Source organism: Tetrao urogallus (assembly GCF_951394365.1).
Source record: "Tetrao urogallus genome assembly, chromosome: 3".
NCBI lineage: Eukaryota > Metazoa > Chordata > Aves > Galliformes > Phasianidae > Tetrao > Tetrao urogallus.
This window is the reverse complement of record NC_136815.1, coordinates 48751083-48778925: the sequence shown is the minus strand read 5'-3', so window position 1 is coordinate 48778925 and position 27843 is coordinate 48751083. Positions and strand designations below refer to the sequence as shown.

At 36.0% G+C, this 27843-nt stretch overlaps 1 protein-coding gene across 1 annotated transcript in view; it reads left to right on the top strand.

Moving 5' to 3' along the window:
* The window catches only part of LAMA1 (laminin subunit alpha 1), a gene marked incomplete at both ends in the record, with an annotated part of 96888 nt that overhangs the window by 43201 nt on the left and 25844 nt on the right, over positions 1-27843 (top strand). The window contains 25 exons of the mRNA XM_079533878.1: positions 560-671; positions 1530-1640; positions 2393-2520; positions 3112-3198; positions 3547-3758; positions 4275-4381; positions 5804-5984; positions 6641-6777; positions 8663-8899; positions 11205-11348; positions 11728-11907; positions 12523-12708; positions 13401-13528; positions 14614-14734; positions 14873-15010; positions 16717-16838; positions 17989-18075; positions 18353-18546; positions 19492-19634; positions 21900-21998; positions 22989-23100; positions 23267-23429; positions 26043-26253; positions 26486-26602; positions 26695-26858. Of these exons, the coding sequence (XP_079390004.1) occupies positions 560-671; positions 1530-1640; positions 2393-2520; positions 3112-3198; positions 3547-3758; positions 4275-4381; positions 5804-5984; positions 6641-6777; positions 8663-8899; positions 11205-11348; positions 11728-11907; positions 12523-12708; positions 13401-13528; positions 14614-14734; positions 14873-15010; positions 16717-16838; positions 17989-18075; positions 18353-18546; positions 19492-19634; positions 21900-21998; positions 22989-23100; positions 23267-23429; positions 26043-26253; positions 26486-26602; positions 26695-26858 (3621 nt within the window). The remainder of the gene's footprint in view (positions 1-559; positions 672-1529; positions 1641-2392; positions 2521-3111; positions 3199-3546; positions 3759-4274; positions 4382-5803; positions 5985-6640; positions 6778-8662; positions 8900-11204; positions 11349-11727; positions 11908-12522; positions 12709-13400; positions 13529-14613; positions 14735-14872; positions 15011-16716; positions 16839-17988; positions 18076-18352; positions 18547-19491; positions 19635-21899; positions 21999-22988; positions 23101-23266; positions 23430-26042; positions 26254-26485; positions 26603-26694; positions 26859-27843) is intronic.

Here is a 27843-nt window from a genome sequence, read left to right as displayed (position 1 = left end):
CTGTTTCTCACTACTTACCCACCTGCAATGTATGTCTAGTTCAGACATGATCACAGAATCACGGAATGGCCAGGGTTGGAAGGGACCTCAAGGATCATGAATCTCCAATCCCCCTGCCACATTCAGGGCCACCAACCTCCCCGTTTTATACTAGACCAGGCTGCCCTGGGCCCCATCCAACTTGGCCTTGAACACCTCTAGTAACATGATGTGGTAAGCCTATCTTACCTCAGGACTGCAGTAGAAGTCTGCTCCACTCACGTACTTCTATAATGACAGACAGGGAGTTTTTGATTAAACCTCACTTCAGGAGAAGGCACCAAGTCAATGGGAATTAGAATAAGGATAACAGGATGGGGGCACAACTGCTTCCATCTGAGAACTGCAAATGCAGTGACAACACTACCGTCATAGTCTTTTCAGATTTTAGACCATTCCTCAGCTGTTGCTGCCAGGGGGCAACATACTCAGTGGTAACATACTCAGTGGTACCAACCAAACTGCTTAAAATGAAATTTTGGGGAAAAAAATAATGCGATGTCTTCATGCTTGATCCTAGGCTGGACTCAGTGACCCTGGACAATGCAAGTGCAAATGTAATAGATCTTTCTTCATCAGCAGATGTGGAATTCTGTGAATGTCCTCAAGGTTATACAGGAATATCATGTGAGGTAACTGTTTTGTGTGTGCAAACTGGTCTTTTTTTCTGAAAGGATCTAGCTTTTAAAGGCAAGCATCTTTTAATTGCACTGCCATTAAAGTGTATATTCTGTGGTGAAATGCTGTGTACTGTGCACAATACCATAGATATTTTCTTTTTGGTACACTGAATGGGATTTTAAGCTTATTTCTTGAATTCCATTTGGTGTCACTAAAAGATGATAATACATGTTACAGCATTAGTGTTGCAGGGGGAGTAGCTGTAAAAGCTCTGTGAAGCTGTTTCAGGCTTACCTTACTCACAAATAGCTCTTTTCCTAGATCTGAATTGCTCATTGCATTTCTGTTTTATGTAGTTAGGTTTATGGAGGCAATAAGAATCTTAGCAGGGCGGAATGCTAGTCTTTGGAAGATATCACAAGGGTCAAATGTGTAAGGCTAGGTGGCATTTTATGTATCCGTGAATAGAAGATTGTGGAGGCAGAGCACCACCTGCAGAACAGCAGGAATTATTTTGACAAATAGTTTCAATATGAAGCCGTGTGCCATAGTATCATTAATGATTCTGCAGATGAGATAGACCATCTGTTTTTTATTGTCCTATAATACAGAAATTCATATATTCATCTGCAGAAAACTGAACTTATGTGTCTCCAGGGTACAAAGGGCTGAATCAAAGTTTTATGGTGCTAATTCTTATTCCCTTCATCCAGTTCAAGTTTGCAGTGACATCAACAGAGTTGAAAGAGCATTCAGTTTACCACTGTGTGAACGAGTCAGTGGGTGGTCGGAAGTCGTCTCTTTGAAAATGATATGAGGCGCGCATTTAACACATAATGCAGCTGCTTTTTCTCCTCATTTCTTTTCAGTCCTGTCTCCCTGGGTACTACCGAGTGGATGGAATACTCTTTGGTGGTATTTGTCAACCCTGCAAATGCAATGGGCATGCAACTGAATGTGATACTCAAGGTGTTTGCTTTGTAAGTTGTCCTCTGAGGTGTTGTGTCTTAAGCATCTGTTTAGAAATTAGGAGAGCATTTTGTCTGTGGGAGACAAGTTTATAATGTACGTAAATTCCAAGCTATTGGTACAAATTGTGTATTACGCTTTCTTTCATTGTTTACTTACACTGCATGTATTGAGGTGACTCCAGTAAATTTTTCTCCATTAAAGATTTTATTTTATTATTTCAAGTACGGAATAATTAGAGCTAAAGAAAAAATAACAATGTATACTGACTAATAAAAATCTTAACTTTGCTTGCTCGAGTTGACAGTAAAACTTGAATAAAATTAAGCAGTGTGAATGCAGGTATGTATATCTTCCATGACTGACATCAGTGGAAGTTACACACTTCTCCATTCTGAAGATTTAGCTTTCAGATCTCTCATGAAATTTAAAGATTTCTGAAAGGCAATGACTAAACACCAGCAAGAAATATATACCAAATTTGTTGCTGTCCAAGTTTGCAATATGCCAAATAAGATTAGATTCATGTTTAGGTAATATTTTGTAACGTAAAGTTACATTTTACAATTTAGGAAGAAAAAAAGTTAGGAATTGTTGTAACTCAATTAAAAAAAAAAAACAACGAAACAACTTATTTTCAAAGTTGTTCATGGTTGTCTCCTTGCATCTTAATGCTGTATTGCATGCAGATTCCTGCAGAGATCCCTCAGGGGAGTGGAAAACCATCAAAAGTAAATATAAAGTTTTTTGCCATGTCTCACAGGCTTGTCAGCACAACACGACAGGACCTTTTTGTGATCAGTGCTTGCCTGGCTTTTATGGAAGTCCATCCCAAGGAACTCCTGAGGACTGCCAGCCCTGTGCCTGTCCTCTGAGCTCTGCTGCAAACAAGTAAGCTGCGTGTTTCAGATTTTCTGTTGCATCTTTAGCAAAATCGGAAAGTGAGTTAAAGGAAAATGTTGTGAAATCTAAAGGAGAAAGAGAGGGAACTATCTTTCTCTCTTCATTTAAGCCTGTGTCATAGAGACATTGTTTTGCCAGGTTGTCAAATGTAGTCTAAGACAGGCTGAGTGAGCTCATGTAATTTGTATCGAAGTACAAAAAGAAATACTTAGACTCGTCCTTGAACTTGGAACAAATTCACTGTTATCTTTCGCGTTCAGAAAACAACATAAGGACGGAGCTGTTATGCCTGAAACAGTGGAGCTTGGTATGCATACTTGTCAAATTTGCTAGAAGAAGGGCCAGGCTCTTAGACAGTTCTAAAGTCGTCCTTTGAAATAAAAATCTCAAGAATTTTTGAAAATGATAATTCTGTTTTGACAAATTGTGATGTTTAAAACGTTGGTGTTAATCTTGATACATGTGCGATTATGTGGTTTTATAGATATGTACACAGACTTGAAGAGTCTTGATATATTGAATTGCAGCTATCTTGTGTTTCTGTGTCTTAATATTAATTTCTACAAATACCATTGATAGTTTCAGTCCTACTTGCCAGCTGAGTGAAGGAGAGGGAATTGTCTGTGATAAATGTCTTCCAGGCTATACTGGCTCTCGGTGTGAAAGGTATGTATGTTAACTTTGGGTAAGGAATCTGTGGGTATCTGTGTGATTGTCATCATCCCATCTAGTTTGAATTGTTTACATCACACGTACAAAACATTCCTAATGAATTTTTCCTCATTTTGTCCTTGCTTGTAATACACTGACTCTTTAGAGCAAATTTAACAGGAAATACTCTCTTGAGTCAGGAGAGTGATGTGACTGCATTTCTGCTGCATTCAAGATTCAAGCTGATTGGGGTGTTAGGTAATTTAAACTAGACAACTGTTTTTAAAGTTTGGACTTGGTGATCTTTTGAGGTCCCTTCCAACCTGGGCTATTCTGTTACAAAGTTTTTAATCTCTTGTGCAGGTGTGCAAATGGTTACTATGGAAATCCACTGGTGCCTGGTCAGTCGTGTGCTCCTTGTGAATGCAATGGCAATGTAAACACTCAAGAAGATGGTTACTGTGATACTGTCACAGGCCAATGCTTAAAATGTGTGGGGAACACAGCAGGTCTTCACTGTGAAAAGTGTGCTGATGGGTACTATGGGGATGCAGTGACTGAGAAAAGTTGCCGTGGTAAGCTGTTATTATTACTCTGAGAATGTAAAGAACAGAAAAATGTGGTCTGCATGTAGCGGAATGTATAGGAAGATGCATGTATTTTCCAAAAGAGTTAACCTTCAAGTTGTGAGTTGACAAGTACAGATTGAAAGCTATGAGTTTTGGGTTTTGTTTAGTCTGAGGATGGAATACATCGTGCCAGGGTCTGACATTTCATATTTCTGAAACTTTCTGGCTTGCTTAACGCTCCCTCTCCAGTGACTTGCTGTAGACGTTTTCTGCTTCTGAATTTTACATATGAGGGCAGGAAAAACAAACTTCCCAAATGCATCTCCTCACAGAGTTTGTTGCAGGTTTTTTATTTGCTTAGCCTAGATACACAGTACAAATTTTGCTGTAGTATATTAGCATCTGTAGGATATAGATGAACAAGTGAAACACAATTATGTAACAAATTTGGAATACTGCATAATAACAAAAGCATATATAGAAACATGAATTATTATTATTATTTTTTTTTCTAAACATAAGCCTGTGAGTGCCATGTGAATGGCTCCCTTTCCAGCATCTGTCATCACAAGACAGGCATCTGTGACTGCAAGTCAGACGTGATTGGACAAAAATGTGACAAGTGCTTGGTAAGCAGATGTTTACCTGTTTCCAATACCTGTGGTTTTTTTTTTTTCATATCTTGGTCTGCCTGTTTATCTGCATATACCAGCATCAGTGTGAAGAGACACAAAAGGAATTTTTTGGTTGCTTGAAAGATCGATATAAGTTCACTTAACATTCTTCAAAATTTTCTGGGAATTTGAACTCATGCTTGCTATGTAGGAAATCAGATGTTTTTGATCAGTTTGTTCAATACTTTAATTTAAGGCTTTGGCCTTAAAATTGTTGATCGACACCCAAACAGTTGATAATTTCAGTAGTACAAAATGTGGTGTAACTTAGAATCTAAGAAGAAAACTTGTGTGATCTGAGATGGATGGAGGAGGTGAAAGTCCCTAGTGTATTACTGGATTATAGGGCACCTCTGCCCCCTATGTGATGCAGCTTCAGAAAAGGCAAATACGATGTAGAGCATGTCAGTGTGTTATTTCTATCAGATACAGACAGTCCTAATATACCAGTGAGATCCTATCTAGGTTGCTGTGTAATATTCTGATCGTCCCTGTTCAAGAAGGATGAACTCGACTAGAGCAGATACAGAAAAAAACAGCAAATAAATTCAGAGGAGTGTGAACTTGTTGGTGGAGAGGAGATCAAAGCTTTGTCTAGACTTTTTTGTAGTTGCAAATTGCTCTGCCTGTGCTCTTTGCAGTTGTGAAGCTGTAACTCAGTCCCCTTCTGAATCAGGCTGTTCAGGCTGGTGTTGTGCTGCCTGACAGTGCGCAGTCATGTTTGCTGACTGCAAAAAACCAAACAGAACGCCACTAACAGACCTGAAGGTATCTTAATGCTGTGCTTCTGCAAATTAACTCTGGGAATATCTGAAAAATGTAATTAGTGATAATAAATATATCGTGGCTCAGCACCAAGAAAGAGATTCAGCTAAAAGACAGGCTTGTTACAAGAACAAATAGGTATTCACTGGTGAGACAAAACAAAGTTTATAGTCTTTGCTGAGTATGGAACTAACTCAGAGACCAGAGCAGTTCTGTGCCCAGTTACTGCCCCTGTGCCAGCTGAGTTGAACACTTTTTAATTTATATGCACCATAGGTCACTGACATGCTCTGTTCTGCTCTTTAATTCACAGAAATCTTTGCTTAGTCAGCACAGCCTACCCTTGCCCTCATGAAAGTCTTTAATTAAAAATAATGTCAGAGTTTAAAACAAGTCTCACTAATGAGATTAGAGGATCACGAGACCATTTCAGTATTCATTTCTTCATCTAAAGTACATACTTGCATGCAGCTGGGAATAGCAAAGAGATGAGGCCAGGTAGTCCTCCCATAGCAGTCTTACAGAGCTGATCAATATTCGTGCTGGTCAGATGACCGGGAAAGTAACTGAGAGAGTTGGTGTACTCTAACATATCTTCTTCTTGTCCAACAGAATGGCTATTATGGCTTGCTTACTGGACTTGGCTGTGTTCCCTGCAACTGCAGTCAATTTGGCTCCATCTCTGAAGACTGCAATCATCAGGGGCAGTGCCACTGCTTACCAGGAGTGACTGGAGAAAAGTGTGATCGCTGTGCTCATGGCTTTCACTCGTTGCAGAATGGTGGCTGTACACGTAAGCTCTAATCCGTGATTCTTCCAGGGGTTGTGTGAAATTTTGTTCAGCAGTGTACTGTATTTTTTACTCCAGCAGTGTTCTGTTGGTTTGACAAATATTCCAAGAAGTCTGGGGAATGGTTTCCTGACACTTTGATTAAGCTTGGGAACAAAAGTTAAAAACTACTACTATTGCAAACTTCTGCCATATTTTTGTCTGTTCAATTCTTCAAAATATGATTTCCTCCTTGATAAAATAGGCCATTTGTAAATTTTATTAAAGCAATTGAAGTGTTTCTGAATTTCCACTTTCTAGCAAGAACAGTTTTTTAATTATCAAATCCCTGATTAGTTTTGCACCTTTTATAATAGCATTTTCCCCTATAGATTTACTTTTCTCCATGATAGTTCTGTTTGGCTTTGTTGATTCCCCTGTGGAAATGTAGCCTTCCTTTTAAAATTACCAAACAGGCTACATCAAACAGGAATAATGGATTTTCAATTAAAAAAATAAGATTGACACTCTGTCTGTAATTTAGTTCTCAGTTAGGGACAAGCAGTACAAGGAGTGCCTTACAGTATCATTAAGAAAAGTAAGATTATCAACAGTCATGGAATTTATTCCATTTAGAAAAAGCAGAGAAAATTAATCATTTGGTCTCATTTCTTTTGCAGCCTGTGACTGTGCTCATACTCAGAACAACTGTAATGCAGATTCTGGTAAATGCATTTGTCCCCCTCATACTCGGGGACCCAAATGTGAACTGTGTGAAGAAAATCACTGGGGACTCTCTCCTAAACTTGGCTGCAAGGTATGGTAGGCTGCTTGAAAGGCCAAGACAGTTCAAAGCAGTTTGCCATTTACTAAAACCTGTGCTAGAACTGGACTCTTGTTTTGAGGATCTCAATTGCTATTTTATGTTTCAAAGTGTTAGTGCTGGTGTGTATTGAAGAACTTTCTAAGAATGCTGTCTTCGAAAATAATGGTCCAGAGTATTTTGACTATCAAGACTAGCAAGAAACATAGCTTCTGTGTTGACCAATGATTCATATTATGGCTTTAAGAAAAATGAAATATAGATATCTTCTAAGTCATTATACACTTAAAAAAAATATGTAAATGGCGTAAGGTAGGTAGTCTGTTTCCTGAATGCAGGTTAGCATTTATTTTTAAGCACTAAAATACAACTTCAGATCCGATGGGTATCAACCATTCACACAATTATGTTTTCCCAGTAAACTCCTATCAGATATGGCATTGAACCAAACTTTATTTTATAAATGCTAGGACTTTAAAAAGCCTCAGAATTACGTGAGCATAATGGGCAATTTCAATGGAGAAACCACAAGTTTAATCAACTTGACAAGATCAGTCATTATATGTGATAAATACCTGACAAGTACAAGCATCAGCCAAGATCTTTTATTATTTTGTTTTTAATTATTTAGAGTAAGAATGATAAAATAGCCTTTTAGTATAGACTTTTCTTAGGAGTTTGCAATCTCTATGATTTGTTGCAACTTTCTTTAAATCTCTGCATTTTCAAGTTGCTGTCATTCTTTCTGTGAATGTTCTATAAATACAGTGTGCTGGTTCCTGTGCCATTTCACTCAGGCGAGGATATGGTGATGGTAGACTGTCAACCCATTAAGTTTTCCTTTCCTAGGCTGATTCCATTTGCCAATGATCAAGTTGAATTAAGTTGAGTGTTTTCTCAGTACTTGGAATCCATCCCTGGGTACATTGATTGAGCAGAAAATTAGTTCTGTTTTGCTTACAACCTTTATCAAGTCAAGTGCTTTGCTCAATTAAGTGTACCTTAGAGTTCTTATTTATCATTGTGATATTGAGATGGAAATATGTGTCAATTAATTCTGTTGTGATAAAACAGGGTTTAACTTTCAGAACTGCAGACTTTTAGTGGTGTTTAGGAGTCAAAGTTGTAAACTTGTTTGGTCATAAAGTGTATTAGACTATGCGGTGTAGTACACAGTACTGAGAGAGTGAGAAGTCTGCTTAATACAAAGGGTGAGCAACAAATGTGTGAAGAATGCCAGAGAATACATAACTGCGCTTGTAGGGGTTGTACGCTGAACTGCATTGCATGCTTAACTTACTTTCGGATTCAGTGAGATTCTCAGTTCCTGATCAGAAAACAAGTGAAGCTAGAGTGAGATGTAGACCCTATTAATGTTCCTGGATGTCTTATAAGAATGTCAGTATTAACATTTTTCTTTCCATTCTATAAATATATTCTAGTGTATAAATCTATTCTTTCTCTGTCTCTCTTTCTTTCCATGTGTATATATGTATAATCCACTATTTACATAACAATTTTATAATTTATTTATTACACTCCATAAATACTGTTTTAATTAAGATATTTTTTATTTGTATCTTCTGGGGCTTGTTCCTTTAACTCATTTGGTTCTAAACTGGTTCTGGGAATCAACAAAGCTGGTTGTTTTACATCCGACTGTTTAATAGAAATGACATACAATTCTTTTTTTTAAATACAAATGAAGCAATCCCATGAATGATGTTCTTCACTTTATATTGTACAGTAATTGTTAACAAACATTGAGTTTTAAATTTTTTAAATTTACCGTATTTTAAATTTAGTGTACAGCTTTTATTGTAACAAAACTAACAAAATTGATTTAAAAGAGTTATTTCTGATTTTTTTTCCCTGTAAGGCCTGCAACTGTAGTGGTTCTGGTTCAAATAGTCTTCAGTGTGATGTTTTGACGGGTCAGTGCCATTGTAAAGCTGAATTTGGAGGACAAAACTGTTCCAGATGTGCATTAGGCTACAGGGACTACCCAGACTGTGTTGCTTGTGACTGTGACTTAAGTGGAACCAAAGCAGAGATGTGTGATGTCACTGAAGGACTTTGTGCTTGTGAAGAAGAAACTGGTATCTGTACCTGCAAGGTATTGAAGTATTCAGACTTTTTTGGGACACTGAGTTGGAGTTTCTGATAATTTATTTCACAACAATCATAGCAGCTATAGAGATAGAGGGATATTAGGCTGCATCCCTCCTTTGAGGTATTTCTAAGAACTCCTAAAATCACACCAAATGGATTTTCTGTGCCATTGGTAAGTCAGTCTAGTTATGAGTCATCTGGATTAAAAACTGCCAGATGAGTAGTTTCCCAGTTTGGGCAAACACTGCTGCAGGCAAAAGAGATAGCATTAATGCTACCAACATGCCATTGTTATTTTTCTTCTCAAGTTCCTGAAATAATGCTAGACCGTTTGCCTCTCTTACTACTTTCTATTTGTTTTTAAGCAGCCAGATAATTTTATTTCCAGATTGTGGTCACACAATTATTGTGGCACAGTACTGCATTTCTCTCTTAGACAAAACTCACAGTATTGCTGAAGATAAGAAGTGTGCTAAGTAGTCAAGATCAGACCCATGCTTAATCATAAGAAATCATTTCTAACTGACTAATGCTGAATTCTTGCTGATTTTACAAAATGACTGCTGTGCATTTGAAAGGCATCAATCATATTCTATCAAATCTTTTATGGGAGTTTGCATATTTAATGACACCAGTCTTTCTCATTGTAGTCCTAAATTCAATTTGGTTGCATTTGCTAAATGTAAAATCTGTATGCTCATTCTGTGCTAAGTGAATACCTATAACTGCGTCCTTTTTACAGTACATTCAGAATCCTATTTTTCATGTATTAGTACTGTAGGGTAGAAATGAAAAAGGATCAAGGATGTGTTTGTCTTGATTTCCCTTTTGCTGTTAATTTCTGTCTGCCTCACAAAGGGCGAGGATGCCTTTTTGAATAGGACAGTATACTGGCCATGAGTTCTGGGACAAAATTTTTGTAAACCTTATTAAATATATGAGAATGGTGCTAGTGACTTCAATTTCAATACATTTCTCTGTATGTTGTAAATGCCATCTGCTACCATTTTTAATGATATATTTTTTTTTGAGTGTTTTATTTATGCCATCTTCATTTTGCTTTGCAAATAGTGCAAATAATAATTAGTCATAACTCATGCATTCTTTTGGGGTTGCTATTAAAATTTATTTTTGCAGTACACATTGATGATTGAAAAAGAACAAAAAGGACCACTGAAGAAAATATATTCTAATGCAGCGAGCAATGTAGAGAAAACGTTACTACCTTAAGCCATGGAAATTCTATTCTTTCAGTGAGTCTAGGAAGTCTCTGCTGCCAGAATTACACTTGACATTATAGGTTGCATAACCATCTTGAGTTTTCTGAAACAATCTATGGGATTAAGACAGCTACTTACAAAAAGGTTGTTTCTTTCTTAATTAAAAAGGTACAAATTCCTTACATGCTGTTTTGACTGATAATTATTTTGTCCTCTGTAGAGATAGTGTATCTACAGCTCTTTTCATTCTACATGTGAAAATATTTTTGAAAGCTAATTAAATGTTAGAAAACTCCAATGGAAAAGCTATTGTATTCTAATTATGGGAAAAAAAAAAAGTATAGAGAATTTTTTTCTGCTCATACACACATGATTTTATTAAGTTTGGGAACAGTATATTAATTCAAATAATACAATTTTATCTTCTGAAAATCCAATTTATAATGATAGGAAGAAACCAGTAAATACAAAATAGATAATCTCAACATTTTTCTTAATCTGATAATTTTACAAGTTGAAATTTGTATTTACTATATTATAAACAATATAAGCAATACAAACAATACTTTTCAGATATCTTGCTAGTACTGAAGCTTGAATGGGCATTCCTTTATTAAAAACAGGAAACATTAAGGACAGAAATTTAATAGTACAATTTTTTTTTTTTTTTTTTTTTTTTTAAGGTGGGACTGTTATTAAGAATTGTAGTAATAGAAAATTCATTTCAATGCAACAAATATATACTCTCATAGGCCTTTCTCCAATGTTCTGATTAATAATGGGATCAACGCTATTTTTTCTAGCTTTTCTTCAGGCTACACTTAACAGTGGAGAACCAAAGTCCTTTGATTTCTATTCATATTGAGCATCTTCTTTGTCTTTAAGGGTTTTTTAGGTGAAGGTAGAGGAAAGAGGGTTTTCTGCCTTTAATGGAGAAACATAGTTGCTAATTTTATTTAGGAATTTGAATACATGAAATTTGTTTACTGTTCCGTGTTTTAAAAAAGCATTGCTGTGTAATTGAAATTAAATATATTGCTAGTGAAGTAACATGAGTGTACTGCTGTGCTTTTTTTCTCTTTCCTCCAGGAAAATGTGTTTGGGCTACAGTGCAGTGAGTGTAAACCTGGAACTTTTGCTCTGTCTGCTAACAACGCGCTAGGTTGTATTCCATGTTTCTGTTTTGGGATGTCCACATCTTGTTTGGAAGTAGAAGATCATGTGAGAATTCCCGTAAGTAGAGTGACATAAATGTGTGCATGCAGTTTGGTGTTATGCTTATGATACCGCTGTGATGTACCAAAAGGACCAAAAGGCTGCATGCATTTCATGAATCAGGTGAACTGCAATAAAGTTGCTGACAGGGACAGTGACTTACAGTAAACCAACAAAAAAAGTAAAATCTTATTTCTGAAAAACTTGTATTTGACTCCACACATTTTGAAAAAAATTTGTTAAAAAATATTCCCCAATTTTTTTGGCTTGAGCTTTTGTAACTTTAAATTGAATTTTTGGCTATCTAAAGGAAACTAAGACTATTGTGTATATATATGTATATTACATCACAATAAAATATTTTTGTTAAATTAATCCATTGCTCTTTGTGTTGTAGATAACCTTAACTCCAGACCAGTCTGTTCTGCATGTAGTAGCTCAAAGTAACCTGACTGGAACAGTGGAAGGAGTATTTTCACAATTTCCTGATGTTTTACTGGATGCTGCCATTGTCAAAAAGTACTTAAATACAGAAACATTTTACTGGAGGTTACCAGAGCAGTTTCAAGGAGACCAGGTGAGACCATTAAATAATTAGAATGATGTCTGGATAGTTTTTTTAGTCTATTAATGTCACTCCTTTGTATAATGGTCACTTTATACACAACATTTGTACGTGTTATTTAATTCAAGAAGGTAAAAAATCATATAAATTAATATAATTGTATAAATGAACTTATATAGTTTGTGCTTGCTATGAATGTTTACGTTACCCTCTTCTAATGAGATTTTTCTTGATTCTGTAAATGGGTAACACCCATATTTATTTATTGTATCACTTTCCAGAAATTATATGTGGGAGAAAGGCGTGATATATTCAATTTTAGTTTAGAAACTCGAAAGGGCTTTCAACTTTGACACTAGATTCAGTATATAGATAATGGAATCTCTACTGCATAGGAATTAAATGAAAATTGAATGTATATCCCTTGAAAGGTCCTAAAAGAAGAAACTGCTTGCTTTTTAGAAATAAATGTTTAACCTTGGTGTAAAAACTGCTGAGTTGAAGTCAATTTTCATGTTTTATTGCTAATTCATCAAAGAACTGTCACTTTCCAAATCTTCTGATGACATTAAAACTAGTAGCTATAACCTTGGGATAAATAGAAGTAACAATTTTATATCCAAACAGCTCATGGCATATGGAGGCAAACTGAGATATAGTGTTGCTTTTTATGCTTTGGATGGCTTTGGAACCTCAAATTTTGAGCCACAGATTCTAATAAAAGGTGGTCGTACCAGCAAATTGGTCATCTATGTAGACAGCCCTTCTCCAGAAAATGGAATAAGAAGTGAGAAAGAAGTGGAAATGAAGGAGGTAAGCTAAAACACTGGTGTTGAAATGTAGATGCATATCTCATGTGAGCTCTTGCAGAGAAGCCCCATATATTTAAGAAAATACATTGAGAAATGCATGCCTTATCTCAAATAAACTGGAATACATTGCATGTAAAAATATTTGGAAAAATTGTGTTGTAGAAGCAGATAAAGTTTAACATTTTCTCTTTTGGAAGTGCTGAAGGTGTTGCTGTAGGAAGGTTTTCAAAGAGAAACTCCAATTTCAAAACAGTGACCTTATTTGTTCCCTAAGGCTCTGCTGCCTGGGACTGAGATGAGAGCTAGTTGTGATAGGACACGGGACATAATTAGAAAATGTTTGTGTTCAAACTGCTCACAAGAAGAGTGTTGAGTAATCCTGATCCTTTGACTGTCTATGTTCTATACATCTAGCCAAAAAAAAAAAAAAAAAAAAAGGAAGTGGCACAGTTGCTGTCCTATAGAAGCTTAGGCATGGAATTTAGGGGCATGGTAGGAAAAGGGGCATGGAGGAGAAATGGTATGAAAGCACGTTTTGTTCTAATCTAGTGCCCGGTGCTGGATTTTCTGGGGCGAAGACTATAGACTCAGTCACTGACTGTATTTCCAAAAGAATATATGGGAAGAAAGTGACCATTAACTTTAAATGAGCTTTAAACATTGATGATTTTGATGTGTGCTGTTTTCCCCTAGGATTCTTGGAAGTATTTTAATTCTGTGTCTGAGCAGCCTGTCTCACGTTCTGACTTCATGTCTGTGCTAAGCAATATTGAATACATCCTTATCAAGGCAGCCTATGGCCAAGGATTACAGCAAAGCAGGTAAAGCAGTAAGCGTTTACTTATTTTATTGTATTTCATGTAATTTAGCTTGGAAATAGTTCCAGCTGAACTATACAGTAAATATTTTACTCAAATTAGAGAAATCTCTAATTTCCCATTTCTGACTTAAATTCCTCTTTGGTAAGAAAACATGTATTGCCTTTAAAAATATCTGCTGCTTATTTTGATAGAAAAGCCCATAAAGAAGCACAAGGCTTTACAGGTTGATACTGTGCTCTTCTTGATGGGCAATATAGTTAGATGTTTTCTATGTTATTTCTTTAACAAGTTATTTTTATGGGTAAGGAATTTTTTGTTTTTCATTTTCCATAGAAGAATAGAAACACAGATCCTCTTGAGTTCTTGTGTCTGTACAAATCTGGTGCTTTCCTGTAGTTTTGCATACTATAGGCCTAGACCTGAAATATTCCTACCTTAGAACAACAACATTTTACTACCATCTTGAACAAAACTGGGTTACTAATGAAAGGAAGGAGATGTTATATGATCACTGCATCAACTGGTTTAGAAACAGCAAGACAAACAGAGATGTATCCAACAAAAACCCTATATTCTTGCATCTTTATGTCAATAGAGTGGTTCCACCACCAGATATGGGATTATTAGATTCACAGGCTGTAAAATATGTTATTGATAGATCTTTAACAACATCCACGGAGCAGAGCTGTTGTATTTCTCTTTAGAGTTTCTGAGGCCAAAGTGCACACTTTTCCGTGATGGATTTGTTAGTTTTTACAGACCAATGAGAATCAATGTATATTACCTTGAAGAACTTCTGATATTTTTGTTGTACGTCTAAATCTCATACGTTCATTAAAGAAAATCTTAAGGTTTTGTTGAGATGTTTCATACTCACTGAGTTATAGAATGGTTTTGGTTGGAAAGGACTTTAAGGATCACCTAATTCCAACCTCCCTGCCATGTGCATTGATATCTTCCATGTGGAAAAGAGGATCATGGGAGAGTATATATGGTAGCTCTTACTTTGAAACATAAAAATATTTGTATCTTAGTTTTGGTGCTAGGCCCTCTCTAGATCTTCATGCTGTCTTCTATACTTACAGAATTGCAAATATCTCAATGGAAATTGCAATGAAGTTTGAAGAGATGCATCTAGGCAGATCTAGAGCTCATCTTATAGAGCAATGTAGATGTCCTGCTGGCTATGCTGGATTCTCATGCCAGGTACTAAATCCTTGAATCCTTTCTGTACCAGATAATAATGAAGTTACACAAATGACTTTCAAAATTGTTCATAACTTTTGACCGCCATAATCTTTCTATTTTTTTTTTTTTTTTTAATTTTATTCTGTTTATGAATAGAGCTGTGCTCCAGGATACTACAGGGAGAAACCTAAGGAATTCAGTGTAAGAGAGGCTCATACTATTATAGCACCTTGTGTGCCATGTCAGTGTAATAATCACAGTGAAACCTGCGATCCTGAAACCGGAAAGTGTTTGGTATGTACAATTTATGCTTTTTTGGCTTTGGTTTCACCTGGTCATGCAATGATGGTAATCTATGAAAGGAGTTTCTGGGAATGGTATGTGGCTATACTGTTTGGAAAAGTTTAATTTTCCCTATCTACATTTCTAAATCTATGTACTATTTCCCATAGAGTCTATTCAGTATAATTATCAAGTTTTTGGTCACTAGCTTCAAAATTGTTAATAATTTTAGATTTAATTATATTTTAAAAAATAACTTGTGCATATAAATTTAGTTTATCTACTTTACTGTATTACTTTTTGATCTATTCCTTGGTCTGGTCAAGGTCTGCTTAATCACACAAAATAGGAGAAGTAAAGGAAGTACTAAGACATTCCACACTACAGACTAGGTCGAAGTTAAATTCTTTGTCTCTCTTGAAGCAAATATGCTCTGAGCTTCTTAGAGAGGCTCTTTTTGGCATACTGAGAGTAAAGTACTCTAAGGTTATGCTTCATCTGGGTTAACTTTTTCATTTCCATCATTTTGTCCTAAAAATGATGAAGGGGGGGTCACACAGGACTAGCACATAGCCTCTTCTTGTCTAGTGAGCTCACAACTCTGTCTAAAGCAAATTTTCAGCTATCCAAAAAAGACATAAGTCTCTTATCTGGTATGATTCAATGACCAGGTATTCTTTCCTAATAGTTTTTTAGTTGCTTTGTTTGTCCAGTGGTGAGTTGAGTATTTTGAAGTCGGCTTCTGAAGAGCTCATTTTTGAATTTAATGAGTTTCCTCACTCTTTCAGGCTCTTTGTAAGCCATTTTTTCACCTAAAGTTTGAATCTCATGAATAAGAGCGATGGTTCTCATTACTATGAGGCCAGTCCACGCAGGTCTTTCATACTGAAGAATAACAGTCCTTCATTCTCTCGTTCTCTCATTGCAGGGGTAGGAACTCACCCACATATTAAGTTTACTACTTAAAGATTTCCATCTGAGTTGTGTAGGCAAAAGAAATGATTTTCGCCTCTGACTTCTGTTCCCATGCAATAGAAAGCTGTATTGTTACTACTTACTATAGTCTGTTAACCTCTAAGATCTCTACTCTCACAAAAATAAGAATGATAGAAAAGAAGAAAAAAAATTCATGGAGAGAATTAGCTTAATTGTGTTTGTAATGCTGATTAAATGTTTTAATATTAATAGCACTGGCTATCGATGAGTACTCTTTGCAAATTAAATACAGTGTCTCTGAATCTTAACTGTGATTGTTTATTGGTTTATATATATATTATAATATATATATTGTTTATTGGTTTATATATCCTTATTTTTATTGGTTATATTTTTATAGCTGTCAAATGTATGTACTGAAACACTGAAATTTGTCTTTTTGCCATCCTCTTTAATTTTTCCATAAGATATTTTTAGGACTTTTTTTAAATTTTGTACTGTGATTTTCTGATCTAAATTGGATTTGTGGAAGTAGAAATATACAAATCTTAGTGGAAATTCAGAACAGATATTAAGTCAGCCTGCCCGATGGAATGGAAAATATGCTGGCATTTTGCTTATTTTTGCATAAAACATCCCTCTATCCAGAGAATGCTGAGTGATGGGTGGTGACATTTAGATGCGATTGTTACAGACTTGATGCATTTATGGACTGGGGAGAAGATAAAATTCTTCTTGTTTGTTATTGTTTTAAACTGTCTGAATTCCTTTTTGTGTACCAGAACTGCAGAGATAACACAGTTGGTGATTACTGCAGTGCTTGTGCTCCAGGCTACTATGGAAAAGTAATTGGATCTGTCAATGACTGCTCTCTTTGTGCTTGTCCCAGAGCCAACCCTGTTAGGTAACCAAAACTTATTAAATCCAATGTAGTTTTTAGCCTTTCAGATACCTTGTGTTGTGTGTCCTACCTTCTATGCCCCACACTTTATGACAATAGAATATGGTTATTTTGTATGTCCTTAAACTTTATTTTCTGAAAGCTACTTATTTTAGCAAATACAGCTTAAATTCAGAGTTTCCATCTTGTGATAACTTTGTGAGGATCTAAAAGAAAAAGTTAATGCAATTTTTTTTTGCCTCAGATTTTATAAATAATGTAGTAAGTTGCACTGATGTATTTCAATTTCAAATGCAGGTCTCTTTTTCCTTCTAAAGACAGTGCTTCAGTATTTCAGGCCATTCCCAGCCAGTTCAGGAGCTTCTAATGGGATTAATAGTAGGATAAAAACAAGTATTCCTTTGTTTGAAATTTTTGTGTGTTTGTAGACAGACAGTTATTTTTAAAATCAAAATGTTTTGCAGGCTACTTTTTGTCTAGAAGTTCGAAAAGTGCTGTTGCTTTTGGATAATTGAGTCAGAGCATGAGTGAGACTATTCTTAATGTTCAGTTATCATTTAGATAAATATTGTATTATGCATTTCCCTCGCATTACTTTCCTCATCTGTAAAATGGATAAAAAACAATGGTTATAAACATATGCTGATTTCTTTGGAGTATGTTTTGCAGAGGGCTGTATTAATAGAGAAAACCTGCAACCTTCTAGATTCCCAGTGTACTTACATGCACAGGACAAAACAGAGCTAGGAAATGGCTCAGACACAGAGGATGTGTTTGAAAGTGAATGATGGACGCCAAAACTATCGTGCTGGAGTAGGAGGTGGCTGACAGCTTCCATTCTGGCACGCAAAAAGCTTAATTCCTCAACTGCTCTGGAGACGGGGAAGTGAGAAGTCACAAGTAGTAGATGACCCAAAATATATCTCTTTCAATTTGTTTAAAGAGTCGTATCTTTCAAGTTGAAAGTTGTAAGATGCTTTAGCATGATATACAATAAAGGAGTTGCACTGGAGGAAAGCAATCTTCATGAGAAACAAAATACACATTCTAGCCCTTTGCTAGAGGATGCTCAATCTGTGGCTGAATGAGATTCTCTGTCATTGCATGGTTTTCCATTTCTGTGCTAGCAGGTATTTGTTTTTCCGTCCTCCAGTTTTAGTCCCACTTGTGTTCTGAAAGGCGTCCGGGATTACCACTGTGATGCTTGTCTCCCAGGTTATGAAGGACAGTACTGCGAAAAGTGAGTTGTACACAATGTCTCAATTTTTTCCCCCAAATTCCAAAGGACATTCCAAAACTGCCCCAAAGGACAGTTTTGAATAAAATAACCATACCTTTTCTTGGAATAGGTTATTATAAGTACATGTGGAAGAACTGGAAGAACTTTGTGACTTGTTAGCTACTGTAAAGAAATTGTTAATCAAAACTCACCATCAGTGATTCACAAAGATAAACATGATATCTGGTTTTATGATGGATATCCCCTGATGTTTATTGTCTCATTCCTCCCATTCTAGGTGCTCCCTTGGCTACTATGGTGACCCTCAGCTTCCTGGAGGCAGCTGCCACCTGTGTCGATGCAATCCAAGCGGCTCTGTTCATCTTAATTGTGATCGTGCGACTGGCAAGTGCCTCTGTAAGCAGGGAGTGACAGGACAGCTCTGTGAGGAGTGTGAACCAAGACATCTTCTTCTGGAAGAAGAGTGTGTTTGTAGGTGACTTTGAAATCATTTACTTCTGGGCTTTGGTTTATTCCATGAGTGTTTTTCTATTGATTAGGCTATTCTCTCTATAAAAGGCTTGAACTAATCAATATCCAGTGGGATCCTATCTAAGCTCAACTATTCTGTGTTTCTATGAACAAAGAGGAAACTGCAGTACAAAATGTAATATTAGACCAGCAGTTAATCCTTAAATTGGCCAAAGCTCACTACAAGCATATTTAAGAAAAGATAGCTTTAATACTTATTTGCTGTTTGTAGCATACTTTTATTTATTTGAAAAGATGGAATTCCTATGTCAATTATTTTTTGCCTGTGATATTGTTCTAATTATACTTAAGGAGTCATGTGTACAGGCATGCTCTATCAATCATTAGTCATGCAGTTCCTTGTGAGAGAGTTGATAGCAGAAAGACCTACTCAGTACAGTAACTGCTTTTACAATGAACTAGGAATATAGACTCATATTTTGCTTTATATAGGAAAATGGGGAATAAATGTATCCACAAGGAATCTATTTCCATTGTGGTATCTTCATAACCTGTCTGGTAGCTGTTAGTGGCATTGCCCTGGCTTTACAGAATACAACTAACTAGGTGAAATATGTGTATAACGAGAAGCTCAGTAGACAACAAGATCAATACAGCTTGAATGTGTTCTAACCTAAGGATAGCATGTTTAGAATTGGTCCACTTCTGGGGTGGGCATGGAAAGGCAAGAATACAAGCCTGCATTTTCAAAATTGTGTTCTATCGGTATTAACATGAAAAGTAAGGGCACGTGCTGTGTAAATATGTAAAAAAAAAAACAAAAACAAAAAAACAAAAAAAACAAGCAAAAATCCCAAACCAAAACAACAACAACGCATAGCAGTATTTGGTTACTTTCTTAAAAAATGCTTATGTTACTTTTCCTTTTTGAAATGGTTTGTCTAGCTTGTGATGACAACTGCACAGGAGTTTTGCTAAACAACTTGGACAGTCTCAGTAAAGACATACTTTCACTGAACGTTACTGGTATTGTCCTCGTGCCCTCTGGGATACTATCAGAGCTGGAGAATGCAACAAAACATTTAAAGGTAATACAAACATGCAAGTAATAGAAATATTTAGTTATTAGAAATATTTCCCCTAAAGGGAAGCTTGCAGCCACTCACAGTAGTTTAAATGAGGTCCTCCTGAAATTCATGTGCATATCTGTAAATGACACCAGATTAAGAACATTATAGAAATTAGTCTTAAGCCCTTTAATTGCCAATGTTTCTTTTGTTTTGTCATACTGACATTTAAACAAATGTCTGAATATATTTTTTAGTCAGTAGAATTATTATTGAATGTACTACACGTGCATGTTTCATCTGGATTGTGTGGATCCTTAGGATTGACCTAGACTTACTGAATTTAAAGAGCATAATTTTCAGCCATTATACTGAAGCATCAGGCCAGGTCCTTTTCTGATTCCTTTGAAGAACTGTCAGAGTCCTGGGGAAGAGTATGACAAACTGCTTATCCATTACACAGGGTTCATTGGATGCACCTCTTTGCTCTCCTTACAGTTTTCTGACCGAGTGCCATCCTCTGTTCTCCATCTTAGGAGACAAAAGCTATTAGAATACTTGTTTTGCATACTTTTCAGACTGTTTGTAGGAAGCTATCCTTCCAGCTCCTGTGCTGCCTTAAACAAATACTAATTTCATTGAACCCCATAAAGTTAATTATTGTTGCAGGTTAAGTTCTAGTCATCTCTGTGCAAAGCCAGAGATAGGTAAAAATATTCATTACTTAATGATTACTAAAATAAGCATATTTGTTGATAAGTCTGCCCAGTTGTAATTGAGGAAAGACAAACTCTAGGACAGAATTTAAACTACTGTCTTTGTATTCCACCATATCTCACCACAATCAGAATAACATGAGCCTTCATGTGCTGCTGGATTCTGCAAATGGAGAGTTTGAATTAAAATTTCACCTATTAAAATGTGAGGCAGACTGAATTCCAATCCAATTGCTCACAAATTTAATAATTACAATATATGAAGGAAAACTGGATTATATTACATGTTTATGCTTCAGCAGAGGTAGTCTTATCCTTTAGATTTAGTGACTAATATTTTTGTTATGAAGCTTCAGTTTTACTTCCCTTCCTTTATGCCATGAAGGCATAAACATACCAAATGATTGTAATGCTTTAAGGATACAAATGACTTGCTTTTTGTAATTGTTTTGTGTTTGTGTAGGAGCATTGTCTTCAGGGAGCATAGGCATTATTCAATACATAATACCTATTTAATTATAAAGCCAAATCCTTTGTACAAATGAAGGCAGTGTAAGTTTCTCCTTTAATACATATCTTTTTATGTCAAAATCTAATCTAAACCAGCTGTCACTCACTTGGACATGTGATATTTAAGGGATCTAACAATGGTACAAAGCTCTTGTGACTATGATGTCCGCTCTTTTTATGTGAAGGCACAGTGTTCTTTGAACAACTTAATCTTGAGGCTAAGTTGGAAGTCTCATAGCTTTTCTTTGTAAGTTTGTAAGTAGGCATTCCTATGTTTTGTGATAATGAAAGACTTTCTTCCCTCTTTTCTTGTACAAAAATAAAATCTGTAAAATCCCTGTGTTTATTTACCTGAATTATAGTTCTTTGCTGAAGGACAGTCTCTTCCACTGTAAACCGACTTTTACCCAGACTTGCCCTCCTGTTAAGAATCCCTTATGTTGTTTTGCATTTGTAGAGAAGTGGTATTCTATTGCAGGCCTTGAATGTATCAGTTAGATACAATGGCCTATTTATTGCCATACACAGAAGTTTTGAGCTGGCCTTGAAGCCAAATACAGTGTAAAGGTTCCTCATGGCAGGGTTGATTGTGTTATCTGAGTGTCATGATCATGAACTCCTGAGTGCCACACACTGGATTTGACACTGAAACATAGCTCCAGGGCCATCCGTAATATATTCACTAGATACAGCTATTTTGATGTGACCAGCTGCTGAAATTGTAGATGTGGAAGTGGTTGGAAACATTTAATTTGATGGACCTTTGAATTTGTGAAAGTAGATTGTTTGGAAAGCTCAGACTGTGGAAAAATTGAGAATCGGGAAAGCTGAACTTTGATTCCCTTTTATTACCCTTTTAGATTTGGAGATTTATTTCCTTCTGTCTCTAGAAACGATCACTTATTTTTCATCAGCTATATGTATGTAACTATTCTGTTATCCTTAAAAAAACATAATTTCGAAAATTTAAATGGTCTAAAGAGTTTGCATAGTTATTTCTTCCCCAGAAAAATTCTGGACACACAATGGATTCTTTGCACTAGTGTGTTGTTTCTTACAGGGCTTTATAGCTCCTAGAGAGGATCCAACATACTCGTTAGCTACGGCAGAAGAAGGTCTTCTGAGTTTGTCAAGAGATGTTGATCAGTTGCCTGAAGAGGTAGGTGCTGCCTTCTTAATTCCTAGCATTTGCGGAGAAATCTTTTGAGGCTTCATAGTGTTGAACATACATGCTGGAGTATTGCTTAGAAGTTACTTTAAATCTATGGACTTCAGTGAAAGAGTTCTGTCTATTCTGTAGTATTTCTGGGGAGAGTCGTTAATAAGTTTGTAGAATTATTCAGCAAGCTACAACATTTTATGATACTGTATGGGAGATTTACATGGTTTCTGTTGAAGTTCTGAAGCTTTTTCTAATATGACCATTTAAGGCCCTAAAACTGAAGAGCTTTTCTTCTCACTGGTTCTAACAAGTGGAGCTTATTTAAAATAGTCACTGTTGAATACTCATCAAAAAGTCTTATATTTACATCAGTATATTTAAAATATTTTCAGCAGAATTGTAACTGTTGAAAAATCCAACATTTATCTTCTTAATTCAGCTTTAACAACAGAAAATTTGTAAATGGAGTTTTCAGTAGACATTCAGCCATTACATTTCATTTGCTGTTCATGTGTACCTATTGTTTGTTGAACATGTGCAACTAATTGAACTAGGTGCTTGCCCAAGAAGCCTTGTTATTGCCAAGAGGAATTATCTTGAGTTACAGGAATTGATATTTACAAGTATGTGGTGTTTACTATACAAAAGTAATAGCTTTGGTAATTATGGTTTTATTAATTGTGAAAATAATTGATAAATGAGTTCTTCACTTTGAGTAAGAAACTCAAGAAAGTTGAAACTGGGAGAAGCCTCATTTATAATCCTGCCACATTTAATTTAAATAAGAACTCAGGAACTTTCAAAATAACAATGTTGCAGCATGAAAGCATCATATTTCTGAAGCAGCTAGATCTGCCTTGTTAAAAAAGTAGTCTCTTCTCACAAAGTATTTTCACTATCGGAAAAAAATGTCAAAAGATGAGCAATTATCATTAATTAATCAATGTTTTAACAAAATTGTAAAGCGTATCTCTGATTTTATTCTAGTCATCTAGAATTTTGAGAAAAGCTTGGCAACTTAACGCAATGACTCAGGAAACCAGGAGTAAAAGTAAAGAACTGAGTGGATTTATTGACACAGTACATACAGCCATCAAAGGTATCCTGCTTTTAAGATATTTCCACTTTGCAGAATTTACAAGGGTGTTTCCTTTGTAGCTTTTAAAGAACTGTTTACACAGAACACAGAAGTGCTGCAATTTCTACAGGAGGTTCACGTATTCCTTTATCAGTGGTATGACTAAATCTTTCACTCTTCTATTTAGTACTTGCTGAAGTTGCAATGTCGCTAAATGAAACACTGGGCCTGGACCTCCCACTGTCAAATGTTACATCTCAGAGCCTACAGGATGATATTTCAACCCTACTGAATGAGCTGCGCAAGAAAGATTTTGTTCAAAGGCACTATAATGCTACCAGTGTTCTAAAGTAAGCCTATTCTATTGGGAACTTTGATTCACCTATGTCTGTACTATGCAGTATTGCTTTTTGGAGAGAGATCTGGAGAATCCTTGCTCTGTAGTAATAGATTGTGGTATGGTAACTAGTTCAGATGGGGCTATTAAAACTCTGCATTTGGAGTTACGTTATTTGAAGATATTTAGGCATCGCACATGAAACCAGTAAAGTCAAATCCCTGTTTGTTTGGATGTGATACAATGATGCATTACAGTAAGTGGAAAGACTCACTGATTTCATTCAGATTTGGCCCAAATACACATCTTCTTGTGGATTGGAAACATAGTAAAACAGTCTCAGAGAGTTGCAAGCCTAAGATCTACTGAAGGATGTGGTAAAATATTGTCAATGTATCAACTAGATTTGAATATGAAACCAGGGCGTTTTATTCAATGCCTGAGTCACTGCTTAGAATTCATTTTCATTGTCTCAATTTGCCTGCATTTAAAGGTTATTTTGAAATAGCTTTTGAATTCATTATTTATGTCATTTTGCCAGATTTGCCAATCTAAAACAACAACTATTCCAACAGTCAGCAACATTTTCTTTCCACCTTCAAAAATATGAAGTATTGCCCTAGGCTAGCTCCCACTGACAGCTGTAAGAATCACGGAATCATAGGGTTAAGAGGGACCTCTGGAGACCATCCAATCCCCTGCTAAAGCAAATTCTCTGGGATAGGATGCACAGAAGTGTCTGTTATAAGTACTGGCTTCAGGAGATAAAAAATTAGCCCAAGAGTATTTCTGATAGTTTAACTTTTCTTTATTAAATCCTTTAAATTAGGAGTAGAACAGAATGTTTATTCTGGTGGAATATCTGATTTTGTTTGCTAGACTCCTGTCCTTTTCCTTGTACCAGGTATTAAACTGCACAGAAGCTAAGTGGACATGAAAATGGACTAGAAGTGTACTGTTTATTCTTATATTAGGAACTTCAGATAACATTTTTGCACTTATAAAAACATCCCAGTGTTCTCTTGCATACTAAGAAAAGGTTTTGACTTTTAGCATTAGCCTGAGCTGTTACGCAAGGCATTTGTAAATTAAGTTTTTCAATTACAGACTGCCAAAATTCCTGAAAGTTCTGTAAGCAGATTGAAGGAGAGAGTTAATAAGATTTATTAGATAGTTGCTCTGCAGAATTTATCATGCAGTGCAGCTGTAAATTCAAAACTGATTTAAATAAACAGCTTGACAGTGCATTTTTCAGGATGCAGAAGTTACCGCATGGCTGATAGTGTAGAGATCTTGTGGTGACATATTGTTGAGCAACACTCTAAGTGAAATCTCCAGGAAATCTCCTCACATTTTGCTGTGTAAACCATTTCAAATACAATCCTTTTATTGCATAATGAAATAGGGGCCATTACTGCCTTGTAAAATACTTTTGTTCTTGTAACTATTTCAAGTCTTCAGTGACTTTTGAGCTTAAGGACTTGAAACTGTTTGTTTTAAGAAATGCATGCAAACGCACATCTGCTATTCAGTGGGAAAAATGGAATGTAACATTGTAATATATATATACTGCTTTGGATGAAGATCATAGACCAGTTGCGAGACCTTGGAAGACATAGACCTGTTGGAGCATGACCAGAGAAGGGATGCGAAAACTTGGAATGGAACATCTCTCCTATGAGGACGGGCTGAGAGAGCTGAGGTTGTTCAGCCTGGAGAAGAGAAGGTTGAGATGATATCATACAGTGGCCTTTCAGTATCTAAAGGGGAGCTGCAGGAAAGGACAGACTCTTTAGCAGGGTCTGTGGTGACAGAACAGGGGAAATAGTTTCAAGCTCAAAGAAGGTAGATTTAGGTTAGATATAATTACAGAGACACTGGTGAGGCCCTGGAAAATGTTGTCCACAAATGTAGGACAGGATGCCCTGTCCCTGGAGACTTTCAAGGCGAGGCTGGATCAGGCCCTGGGCAACCTGATGTAGCTGTGGTGTCCCTGTTCATTGCAGGGGAGTTGGACTAGGTGGCCTTCAGAGGTTCCTTCTAGCTTTAAGGGCTCCATGATTCTATCAGTATGGCTTGAAGTCAGGTTAAAGGGGCAAATATTTATGTGAAAGTGTCATTTATAGGAGTTGCTGTGTGCAGTGTATGTGTGCAAAGAGAGACAGAGGAATAGACTTTCAGTGTCATTTTGAGATGATTTTCTTCTGTATTAGAAAACTTTCAAATGGATTTGCAAATATTCCCAGATAGACCAAGGAATGTGATTTACAACTGACTGATTTGAGTGGAGAGAGGGGGATTTTATATCTTACTGATTTTAAGGGATAAGTATAAAGATTGCATTTCAGTGGTGCATTTTAGTGATGAATTTTTTTTTTTTTAATTTTATATTTACACTTTTCAAATGAACACATGCAAAGCTTGTTAATAGCATTCCTTTCCTTCTCCCCTATATTGTCATCATTCTGTGTGCTCAGATTGGTAAATAGGCTGGTGTGTGTATGCATGCTATCGTATGAAAAATTGTGGACTTCTGTAAGAAAGTGCATTCACATTTATTTTGTATGATCCCCATGCTTGTCTCTCCTTTACCATGTGTTTATTTTTCACTTCCTCTCTTTGCCAGAGCTGCAGAAAATTTGTTGCTCCAGGTTCAGAAAGACTATCTTAAACCCCAGCAGGAGCTTGCTGAGCTGAAAAAAGATGCAAGCCAGCTCTTATCAAAGCACAACAGCAAACTGCAAGATGCCCAGGATCTGGTGAATGATGCACTTGCTGACATCAATGAGACAAATCGCTTGTTTCCTCTTATTTCTAGTAACCTGGCAGAATTAAATGTAAGACTGAATGATCTGTGTTGTTAAATATGAAATATGAAATTTTGTTTATAAGTTGATTTTAGCCTTTTAGAAAGCTGTACACATTTAAGTGTCTTAATATATAAAATATATAGTGTCTTGAAAACTCAAAGGAAACCAGATTGTTGTCAGAAAACAAAAATAATGATTATCTGATATATGCACTAGTTAACTTACAGGTCAGTATTAAAAACAATGATTTTTGCTATAGGAAAAGAAGCTGAGTATAAAAGAAAATAAAGAAGTCTCAACCATGCTTATTAAAGAAGGAAAATTCCTAGTAAATGTTGCTGCTGCTCTTTCCCAAGATGTAAAGAACTCTACATCAGTAAGTTCTTAAGTTTTAACATCCTGTTTGATACTTCAAGTGGATTTTGCTATTGGTGGGGAAGGAACAAAGAAAACCCTTTTGTTGTGCAGAACTTGGAGGTCCACCAGGATGAGCTACTGCAGTGGAATACCAACTTGAGACACCATGTGGATGAGCTGGTGATGCAGATGTCTGTGAGAGGAGTGCTTGACCTGGTATACAGAGCTGAGGATCATGCCGCTCAGTTCCAAAGACTTGCAGATGCACTGGAGAGGTAAGAAACTCAAGAAAGTTGAAAACTGGGAGAAGCCTCATTTATAATCCTGCCACATTTAATTTAAATAAGTAGTAGTAGTAGCTTAATCCATTAAGCAGAAGTAATTCGTTTTTACTCTCTATTTTTTTTTCAGTTATTTTTTGCCTTTAATGTAGTGTAGAGTCTCTTCATTAAATGATATAGAGAGGGTTGATTAGTCTTGAATTTCATGTGGTTGACTTGCACAATAACTGGTGAGTTATTAAGTGCCCTGTGAATGTATCATAGTATGACTTGAAAAGCTTGTGTTCTGTGTATGAATGCTTCTTTGACTATATATCTCTGAATCTCATCAAGAAGCTATTTTTGCTATGCCTTCATCATTGTTGCTTTCAAAGCATCTTGCAGAAATGAGTGGGTTGCAATCCCAAATGCACTCTTAGAGTTTTCAAGTCATTTATTTCATTGAAAATGCTCTGTCACAGGAATACTTCTAGAACTGTTGCTCATTTGTCTTATAAAATCAGCAAGTTCAAATTTGATTAGTTTGAAAAAGTTATGCATATTTTAAGCTTGAGAATAAAAAATTTTACTTTGAGTAATGTTGAGTAACTCTGCTGGTTTTACTGTATCCAGACAAATTAAATAAAACAAAATTTGATATGGAATAGTGTTTAGATACTCATATTTCCTCTGAGGTTCTGTATTTCTCTGTGTTGCTTTTGAGCTCCAGTAGGAACATGTTTATGTTCTGTTATGTTTACATGATCTGATTTGTTTGTTCTTCATGGAAAATTTTATCTGTGGCTAACTGATATATAAATTGAAAAACTAACCATCATCAACAACAAAAAAATTTAATATTTCAAGTTTTCTGGTGATTTGGAATTTTTTTCAGTTCAAAGTAAAGGACTGAAAGCCCTTTTTGCAGCCCTTGGGAAAGATGAAATCTTTTTTTTCAGAGTGCATCATGAATTCTAGAAGATTGTTGTGCATGGTGTGA